The sequence below is a fragment of the Sminthopsis crassicaudata genome, chromosome 6 (genome assembly GCF_048593235.1).
Source record: "Sminthopsis crassicaudata isolate SCR6 chromosome 6, ASM4859323v1, whole genome shotgun sequence".
In the NCBI taxonomy this organism is placed as follows: Eukaryota; Metazoa; Chordata; class Mammalia; order Dasyuromorphia; family Dasyuridae; genus Sminthopsis; species Sminthopsis crassicaudata.
In genome coordinates, this window is record NC_133622.1 from 244,393,285 (window position 1) to 244,404,186 (window position 10,902).

The following is a 10,902-nucleotide window of genomic DNA, read 5'->3' on the forward strand; positions in this document are numbered from 1 at the left end:
GGAGTCTTTCATTCCCCATTTTTTTTTCAAATAGTTTATATAGTATTGGAATTAATTATTCTTTAAATATTTGGTAGAGGGGGGGGGGGGCAGCTAGGTGGTGCAGTGGATAGAGCACCAGCCTTGAATTCAGGAGGATCCGAGTCCAAATCTGGTCTCAGACACTTAAAACTTCCTAGCTGTGTGACCCTGGGCAAGTCACTTAACCCCAGCCTCAGGGGGGGGGAAATGTTTGGTAGAATTCACATGTTAAATCCATTTGGTCCTGGGGTTTTTTTCTTAAGGAGTTGATTAATAGCTTGTTCTATTTCTTTTTTTATAAAATGGGACTATTTAAGTAATTTATTTCCTGTTCTGTTAATCTGGGAAATCTACAATTTCATAGATATTCCTCCATTTCACTTAGGCTGTCAAATTTATTAGCATAAAGTTGGGCAAAGTAACTCTTGATTATTGCTCTAGTTTCCTCATGGAAACTAGGTGGATAGTTCTCCCTTTACATTTTTGTTCTAACAATTTAATTTTCCTCTTCCCTTTTTCTTATCAAATTAACTAAACATTTATCTATTTTATTGTTTTTTTTCATAAAACCAGTTTTTAGTTTTATTTATTAATTTAATAGTTTTGTTTTTTTTTTTTTAGTTTTAATTTTATTGATCTCTCCTTTTATTTTTAGAATTTCAAGTTTGGTATCTGATTGGGAGTTTTTAATTTGTTATTTTTTTAGCTTTTTTAGTTGCAAGCCCAATTTATTGATCTTCTCTTTCTCAATTTTATGCAAGTAAGCATCTAGAGATATACAATTTCCCCTACTACCACTTTGGCTGCATCCCACAAATTTTGGAATGTTGTCTTTCTCTTGGATGAAATTATTGATTGTGTCTATGATGTGCTATTTCACCCATTCATTCTTTAGGATAAGATTATTTAGTTTCCAATTTCTTTTTGGTCTATTTTTTTTCCTGGCAATTTATTGAATGTAATTTTTGTTTTTTGCATCATGATCTGAAAAAATATATATTTACTATTCTACCTTTCTGCATTTGATTTTAAGGTCTTTATGTCCCAATATATGGTTAGTTTTTATATAGGTTCCATAAACTGCCGAGAAGAAAGTGTACTCCTTTTTGTCTCCATTCAGTTTTCTCTAAAAATCTATCATATCTAGTTTTTTCTTATATTCTACTTACCTCTTTGTAGCGTGCTCTCCTGGCAGTTACAATTACTAGTCTGTCCTAGACCCACCAGAGTACCTTTGACCACTGTCCTTTGCAGTGTGAGCTCTACCTGGCTCGCCTCCTCTGAGGCCTTCTAAGGTCTCTGGCCACAATCTCTTGAATCTATAGCTTAGTAACCGGTAGCGCACTCAAGAACAACCACATGTAATCTTAAAAGCCTTTATTATACCTACTCACATAATGCCCTAACTGATGCCCTGACTTGTTGGTTCCCTGGTGAACACCTGGTCAGAAGACCCATGTGTTCACTACCAAAATCCTTACCTCTTTCGGCTACCCATCTTGGCTTGGCCACCCAGGCTAGGGAGCCAGAGTGAAGAGCACGAGGTTAAAGAGAGCGGTTGCTGCCTGCAGTGGGCTTATATAGGGCCTGTGAGGTCACACACACAGCCAATCAGCGAGAGAGTCACCCATTACGAAACTATCTCAATATGGCCAGGATCCCGCCCAAGGGCAGTCCTAATATCCACAGAAATTATTTCTGGGCCTCAATCCCGATGCACTGTGTCCGCCCATTTAAAGGGCCCTTACAATTCCCTTTCTCTTGTTTTGCGGGAACCGCACATCTCACCAAGCTAAACTTTTAGCACCAGCTATAGTTCACTTGATCCATGAGATGAAAGAGTGTTATGCCCAAGGAGGTACAAAGCAGCAGATCAGTAAACAGAAGTATGACAATGAGAACCAGGCTCAACAGTGGCCCAAATGTTCAACCCATTCATCAAAGTCATACTCGAGATAATAGGCCAAAGAGATTGGATGCCAATGAGGTAGGATGTCAACACTGAGGTGGGAAGTCAACAAGGTAAAACATCACAATTCTAGTTAACAAATATCAGTAGGTAGGTTGTCACAATTCTAGTTACATTTATCACAGTTCTAGACCAATTCTAGTTTCTTACAATTTTCTGTTGCACTTGTCACAATCCTAGAACAATTCTAGCTTATCACAATTCTCAATTGCACTTGTCACAATCCTAGAACAATTCTAGTTTATCACAATTCTCAATTGCACTTTTCACAATTCTAGAACAATTCTAGCTTATCACAATTCTCTATTGCACTTTTCACAATCCTAGAACAATTCTAGTTTATCACAATTCTCTATTGCACTTTTCACAATCCTAGAACAATTCTAGCTTATCACAATTCTCTATTGCACTTTTCACAATCCTAGAACAATTCTAGCTTATCACAATTCTCTATTGCACTTTTCACAATTCTAGAACAATTCTAGTTTCACAGGTGCACATAAGCAAAGTCATGTCCAGTAACATTGTCTCAATAACAATGGCAGGTGGGTGTGTTGGTTTTTCACCCACTAATTTAAAAGCATAGTCCTTCAATAGAAAGCATAGGGCAAAGCCTCTTCCCAGGCCACCATATGGCAAGTGGCCACGGGAGAAGCAAGCAGGCCCATTGTCCATTTACAGTCTTTATATTGTGTATCACCCAAAACAATCCATTTCAGCTGCAACACTGGAACTGTGTCTGCTGTCTCTGGTGTCATGGTCAGGAGGGACATTGCTGCCTTCAGCGTCTGAAGGGCTGCGGACATCTGGCTGGTCCCTCTGGCTGGTTGTCTGGTCCTTCTCTTGGATCCCCAGGTTACAAATGTCTCTCGTGGGGATGAACTCTGCTGCTGGATCTGCACCTAGGAAGGAATGTCCCCGGGGCCCAACTTGGGCCTTTCCAAATGCCATCCAGGCCTTTCCACATCACAGTGGAAACAAAGTTGTTGTCAGAAAGATCAAAAGTCAGACAAAAGTCAGTCAGTCTGTCACTTAGCTGCACTTTCTGTGTATGCCCAAAGTGCATTGCTAAGGTAAAAGGCAAAGAATTTAAAAATGTAAAACCAAAATAATTTAAAAGTGTAAAACCAAAATAGATTAAAAATATAAAACCAAAATAACTTTAAAATGTAAAATCAAAATACTTTGAAGATGTAAAATCAAAAATGTTTTAAAATGTAAAATCAAAATTTAAAAATTGTAAGCAATCACATATCCCAAAATTCCCTTCTCTTGTTTAGAAGAGAAGATCTTGGGGATAGTCTGTGCAGTAATGACTTTACTAGAACACTCGGCTAATCCCTGAATTCTTTTGCCTAAAAATCAAAGTTTGAGTTTCTGATACCGAATTGTACTTCAGGAGTGTGAATCAATAAATCTGATATTTTCCTCCTGGGTCAAAGATCACACACTGTCTATTTATTCTAGTGATTAAAACAGCAATTTTCCAACCCATTCTAGACATAGACACTGTTTTATAAGTACCCGTGGGGGGTTGGGAAATCAAGCTCACCTGTGGAAGTGGAAAATCCACGAGGTAAGAAAAGAGGAGTTCCAACTCTCCAAAGACGATCCTAGCAGTTTTACAAGGATAAAACTCCACTCTCTCTAACTGCAAGGTCTTGTCCCTGTAAGGTTTCTTAGAAATTAACTGAACTGTATTTTTAAAACTTTTCTGATTATACTCAATACCCCACAATTCCTTTTTGCCTTGGGGCATAAAGCCTACTCCAGTCCTTTGAAATGAAGACACCGGAGTTTTGAATGGATTAATGGGCAGTGCTGATAGCATTATCGCCCTTCCTTTTCCTCCTCCCCCTTCTCCCTTGGCCCAAGAAGGTGAGGCTGAGGGAAGAAGAATTGGAAAATTCCCCAAAGGCTGATTTAAAATCAAACCTGAGCTTTGCACATAAAAAGAACTAAACTTCTTCTCAATGAAAGAGTAATCAATAAATTCCTTAAAACAACAATGCACAAGGTAAACCAACAAAACGCTAAGAAGAATTTCTACAACTGAAGTCCATGTGATTCGTTTATTTCCTTCCTTAGTTTCAGCCACTGGTTTGAACTCTTCCTGTTCTATCTGTAGTAACCTAGCTTTTTCTTCTTTCTCTATCTCCATCTGTAGTTTAACCTGCAATTCCAGCAACTCTTGCTGTGGCATTTTATACTCTCTACTGTCATACAATCGCATTAGCTCTAGGTTGCTCCCTCTCCCAGCTCTATTTACTGGGTGTGGGGATAGCCTTTGTGGAGCTTGATTACAAGCTTCCTGCTGTTCTTCAGTGGTGATCTTTGTTAAAAGATCTTCCATCTGGCTCTTTAACCTCTTTATATAATAAGCATTATGTTCAGCTGTGTCCTTGAGCCTGATCCCAGAGTTACCTGGGTCCATATTGCTTCTCTGTCTTCCCTCTTAAGTGGCGTTTCTACCGGATCTTTCAGAATCTTAATTCTGAATATTAAATATTTTCAAAACCTGATAATTCCTGATGCGTCCACCACGTTGGGCGCCATTTGTAGCGTGCTCTCCTGGCAGTTACAATTACTAGTCTGTCCTAGACCCACCAGAGTACCTTTGACCACTGTCCTTTGCAGTGTGAGCTCTACCTGGCTCGCCTCCTCTGAGGCCTTCTAAGGTCTCTGGCCACAATCTCTTGAATCTATAGCTTAGTAACCGGTAGCGCACTCAAGAACAACCACATGTAATCTTAAAAGCCTTTATTATACCTACTCACATAATGCCCTAACTGATGCCCTGACTTGTTGGTTCCCTGGTGAACACCTGGTCAGAAGACCCATGTGTTCACTACCAAAATCCTTACCTCTTTCGGCTACCCATCTTGGCTTGGCCACCCAGGCTAGGGAGCCAGAGTGAAGAGCACGAGGTTAAAGAGAGCGGTTGCTGCCTGCAGTGGGCTTATATAGGGCCTGTGAGGTCACACACACAGCCAATCAGCGAGAGAGTCACCCATTACGAAACTATCTCAATATGGCCAGGATCCCGCCCAAGGGCAGTCCTAATATCCACAGAAATTATTTCTGGGCCTCAATCCCGATGCACTGTGTCCGCCCATTTAAAGGGCCCTTACACCTCTTTAACTTCTTTCTTATTTATTTTGTGGATTGATTTATCTAGTTTTAAGAGAGCAAGGTTGAGATATCCCACTATTATAGGTTTGCTGTCTATTTCTTTTTGAAACTCTCTTAAGTTCTCCTTTAGGAATTTAGATGCTACACCACTTGGTACACATATGTTTTGTTTTTTTTTTTAATTTTAATAGTTTTTATTTACCAGATATATGCATGAGTAATTTTACAACATCGACAATTGCCAAACCTTTTGTGGTAATTCCCCCCCCCCTTCTTTTCTGCCCAAAATGGCAGGTTGACCAATACCTGTTAAATATGTTAAAATATAAATTAAATACAATATATGTATACATGTCCAAACAGTTGTTTTGCTGTACAAAAAAAATCAGACTTTGAAATAGTGTACAATTAGCCTGTGAAGGAAATCCAAAATATAGGCAGACAAAATTAGAGGGATTTGGAATTCTATGTAGTGGTTCATAATAATCTATTAGAGTTCTTTTGCTGGGTATAGCTGATTCAGTTCATTACTGTTCTATTAGAACTGATGTGGTTCATCTCATTGTTGAAAATGGCCACATCCATCAGAATTGATCATCATATAATATTGTTGTTGAAATATATAATGATTTCCTGGTCCTACTCATTTCACTCAGCATCAGTTCATGTAAGTCTCTCCAGGCCTTTTTAAAATAACCCTGTTGGTCATTTCTTACAGAACAATAATATTCTATAATATTCATATACCACAATTTATTCAGCCAATCTCCAATTGATGAGTATCCATGTAGTTTCCAGTTTCTGGCCACCACAAAGAAGACTGCCACAAACATTCTTGGTGCATATATGTTTAATATTGATATTGCTTCAATATCTATGCTACCCTTTAGCAAGATATAGTGCCTTTCCTTATCTCTTTTAATTAGATCAATTTTTGCTTTTGCTTGATCTGAGACTTTTGCTTTTGCTTGCTTTTTTTTTTTTTTTTTTTTTTTTTTTTTTTTTTTTTTTAGTTCACCTGAAACATAATAAATTCTACTCCAGCCTTTTACCTTTACTTTGTGAGTATCACTCTGCTTCAAATATGTTTCTCCTAAACAACATATTGTAGGATTCTGGCTTTTAATCCAGTCTGTTATCCTCTTATGTTTTATGAGAGAGTTCACCCCATTTACATTTACAGTTAAAACTTCTAATTCTGTATTTCCTGCCATCTTATTAACCCCAAATTATACTTTTCTTTTTCCTTTTCTCCTTTCCCTCCTCCCCAATATTTTACTTATGAATGCTAGTTGCCTCAAGCAGTCCTCCCTCTTTAGAGACCCTTCCTCTTTCTTATATCTTTCCCCTGCTATTTCTCTTTTCCCTTCTATTTAGCCTACTCCTTCCCTTCTCCCCTTTCTCCTCCTACTTTTCTATAAGATGGGAGATGTTTGTCAATGAAACCAAATGTATCTAATATTCTTTCTTTGGGCCTGATGATGAGAGTAAGATTCACATAGTATTCATCACCCTCCTTTCTTTCTCTCAATTAAAATATGTTTTCTTTGCCTTTTCCCGAGATCTAATTTCCTTCATTTTACCTCCACTTTCCCTGTATTTTTCCTGTTACAATCCGCTTTCCACCTCTAGTTTCTTTTTTATATTATAATAATAAAATTAGATTATATGTGTATTCTCAATGTATACCCATAACAGAAATACAGTTCTCAAGAGTTTTTTTTTTTTTTTTTTTTTTTTTTTTACCTTTTTGTGTTCTATATTTGGAGATCAGATTTTTTTGTTTAGCTCTGGTCTTTTCATCAAAAATACATGGTATTCACCAGTTTCACTGAATGTCTATCTTCTTCCTTGAAAGAAAAAAATGCTTAGTTTAGCAGGGTAATTTATTCTTGGCTGCATTCTGTGATTGTTTGCCTTTTGGACTATTTAATTTCTGGCCCTTTGATCCTAAAAATGGAAGCTGTTTGGTCCTGAGTAATCCATATTGTGGCCCCTCAGTATTTTATATGTTTCTTTCTGGCTGCTTGTAATATTTTTTCCTTAGTCTGATAGTTCTCAAATTTAGCCATTGGTTTTAATTTTGGGGTCTTTTTCAGGAGGCATTCAGTAAATCCCTTCAATTGTCATTTTACTTTCTGTTTCTATGACATCCAGGCACTTCTCTTGATGTTCCCTGAAATATAGTGTCTAGGCTCTTTTTTTCATCATGTATTTCAGGGAGTCCAATAATTCTTAGATTGTCTCTCCTAGATCTATTTTCCAGGTCGGTTGTTTTCCGCATTAGGCATTTTACATTTTTTTTTTTTTTTTGTATTTTTTCATTTTTCTTTGGTTTTGCTTGACTGATTCTTGTTGCCTTATTAAGTCATTCATTTCCATTTTTTTTTTCTTTCTTTTTCTTTCTTTCTTTCTTTCTTTCTTTCTTTCTTTCTTTCTTTCTTTCTTTCTTTCTTTCTTTCTTTCTTTCTTTCTTTCTTTCTTTCTTTCTTTCTTTCTTTCTTTCTTTCTTTCTTTCTTTCTTTCTTTCTTTCTTTCTTTCTTTCTTTCTTTCTTTCTTTCTTTCTTTCTTTCTACTTCTTTTTGTATTTGTCCAATTGAATTTTTGAATAAGTTGTTTTGTTCTATGGAAATGTTTCCATTTCACAAATTCTGTTTTTTAAAAAGTTATTTTCTTTTTCTGTTTCACAAATTCTGTTTTTCTGGGAGTTGCTTCTCCCCCCCCCCCCCCAGTTTATCAAATCTATCTTTTAATGAGTTACATGCTTTTTCCATTTCACTATGTCTATTTTGAGTTCCCTTTTCCAAACTCTCTTGCAAGTCTTTCATTTCCTTTCCCCATTTTTCTTCTAGTTCTTTTAAGATACTTTTTAAGTTCTAGGAGCACTTTGTGTGATGGGGATCAGGTTATATCACCTTTTGGATCTTCATTTGGAGACAATCTGCCATTAGTCTCCTCAGGGTTTGAAATCTATTCTTCTCTTTCACCATAAAAGCTGTCAATTGTTAGAGTCCTCTTTACTTTTTTACTCTTTTTTTTTTTTTAAAGGTAAGTTAAGGTCTGCCTTTAGGGTGGGAGAGGTTTTCCAAGTGACCTTAGCTGCTAGGTCAGTGCTGATTCACATTTGGTGCTGGGTCTGCCACATGGAGTCAACAATGCCCTGGGGATCTGTGCTGTCTGCACTGGCATTTGTGGTCAGCTGTCTAGGCCTTGCTGTCTCTGTCCTGCTTCCAATTGAAACAGACCTTCTCTGGTCCACTTTTTCCTGCAAACCCTTTGCCCCCACAGAGGTCTCACTGCCACACTGAGACTGTTCTGCCTTGGGGCTCTGCTCTGTCTGTGCTGAAGTTTGTGGTCAGCTAATTGTGCTTTGCTGCCTCTCTCTCATTTGTGATTGAAACAGATCTTTTCTGGTCTGTTTCTTCCTGTAAATTCTCTGCCCTGGGACTCTGAGCTGTCTGCTCTAGTGTTTGTACTGGTTGCCCTAGCTGCCTCCCTCCCATTTCCTATTGAAAAGGATGTTTTTTTTGGCAATCTTTGAAATTATGTTCTGCTGATAATTGTTGCACTCCCAATATTTGTATGTCTGCCCATCCAGAGCTAATTCAGAGGCTGGATTTCTTAATTATCATGAGGACTATAAAGAAGGTCAGAGCCATCTTGGCTCCACCAGAATTACTCTCTTTCTTATGATCATGCTTCACAGAAGCAGAAAACAGGGAACAAATGAAAGGGAGGAGATCATGAAAGATAAAAATAGTGAGAGAAAAGTTGTTTGTCCTTCATTCTCAAAGAGGATGCTGACACCAGGAAGGTACCAAATAAAACAAAAAAAAAACATACTAGACTCTCAGAAGTTGGAAAAATGTAAAAGAATATTTTCCATTTAGAAGACCACTAACAAGTGATCATTTGATCTCCCTTTATCTTCATTGTAGTAAATGATAGAGTCAGACATATTGTATTTCAGAATAAAAAGTGCCATTGTAGAAAATAATAGTATGTGAAATGTTATACATAGGAATTAGTTATTTTTGCTGTCTGAACAACTCTGTATTCCAAATTTTCATGGAGGTTTAGAGGCTGCTGTGCAGCTCATGGATTTTTTCAGTGCATCTTTGACATCCTTATTCCTTAGGGTATAAATGAGAGGGTTGAGCAAAGGTATGACAAAGGTATATACCAAGGCAAGCTGTCGGTCCTCGTCCTCTGCGGTGCTGGACTTAGGACGCATATAGGCCAGGATGCCACAGCCATACTGTAATAGGACCACAGAGAGATGGGAGGAACAGGTGGAAAATGCCCTCTTGCGCCCTTCTGCAGAGCGAATTCGTAGAATGGTATTGGCAATAAAGATATAGGAAATGGAGATAAGCACAAAGGGCATAGTCAGAATAAAGAAGCCCACAACAAATATAATAGCTTGATGCATTCGAGTGTCCCCACATGCTAGACGTAAGAGAGGTGGGGCATCACAGAAAAAATGGTTGATCTCCAGGTGGTGACCACAGAAGGGGAGGGTGAATATCAATATTGTGAGATGAAGTTCAAGGTAAAAAGGCAAGCTGAGGGAAGCAACCATGAGTTGGACACATCGCTTCTGGGTCATGATGAGGGTGTAATGCAGGGGATGGCAGATGGCCACATAGCGGTCATATGCCATGACAGCCAATAAGAAACACTCAGTACCTGCAATGGTGTAAAACAGGAACATCTGAGCTGCACAGCCAGCCAATGGGATGGGCCTTTGAGCCCCAAAGATATTGGAGAGCATCAGTGGTACCACAGCAGTGGTGTAACAGATCTCTGCAAGAGACAGATTGGACAGGAAAAAGTACATGGGGGTATGGAGGGAAGTGTGGGTAAACACGGCCCAGATTATAGCAGTATTACCACAGAGAGTCATTATGTATAGAAGGAGAAAGAAGCAGAAGAGGAGGGCCTGGATCTTGGGGGAGGTGGTGAACACTCGGAACACAAACTCTGTAGTAGTGGACTGGTTAAGATGGAAAGTATTGGGAGAAGACATTTCATCTGCCAAAGAGAAGTACAAAGTTAAACTGAATTACCAGTAACTGTTTAGATAAAATAAGAAACAATGTTATTAGTAGAATGGTAGAATCACAGAAATAAGGAGTTTTGAGGACTTTCAAAGATGACTTTTGGCAAATCTCTTCATTTACTATTTTTATCTACATAACATTGGCATTGAATCTTTTAATATCTAAGATCTCCTCTAGGATGAATATTCTATATTCTATATTCTAGTTTCTTTCCCAGTAACAATATTCTACATATTTTTCCTAAAGCCAGTTCCCTGGGGTTTCTTTTGCACCTATTATATACCAAATCTTGTGCTAAATGCTGGGAATACAGAGAAAAGCAAAAATTGATTTCTATTTTCAATAAACTCACAGTCCCAATGAGGAAGCAACTGTATATGAAGAAGATATGTGCAGAATAAATTGGTAGTAGGTTCAGAAGGAAAACATAAAATTAAGGAGGATCAGAAAAGTATTCATGTAGGTGGTTGGGCTGTAGCTGAGATCTGAAAAAAGCCATGGAAGCTAGAGACAGAAGGGAAGAAAGAGGAAATACCAGGCATTTAGGATAGCCACTGAAAATACCAGTAAGATTTAAGATAGGAAAGGTAAGAAAAATTAGGCTATAAAGGGTTTTTAAATTCCAACAGAGGATTTCATATTTCATCTTGAGTTTAATAAGGAGTCCCAGGAATTAATTGAATTGGGGTGGAAATGTTAGAATCAGACATGAGTTT

The 10,902-nt window shown here is 38.0% G+C and overlaps 1 protein-coding gene across 1 annotated transcript; it reads right to left on the bottom strand.

Moving 5' to 3' along the window:
* Positions 1–9,189: 9,189 nt before the first annotated feature.
* Positions 9,190–10,152, bottom strand: LOC141547841 (olfactory receptor 10Q1-like). Its single transcript, XM_074276464.1, has one exon. The coding sequence runs from the start codon at positions 10,150–10,152 to the stop codon at positions 9,190–9,192; it is 963 nt and encodes a 320-aa protein (XP_074132565.1).
* Positions 10,153–10,902: the final 750 nt, after the last annotated feature.

Bases quoted from the DNA above. Each gene is read 5' to 3' on its own strand.
- LOC141547841 (XM_074276464.1), bottom strand. From the start codon at position 10,152: ATGTCTTCTCCCAATACTTTCCATCTTAACCAGTCCACTACTACAGAG.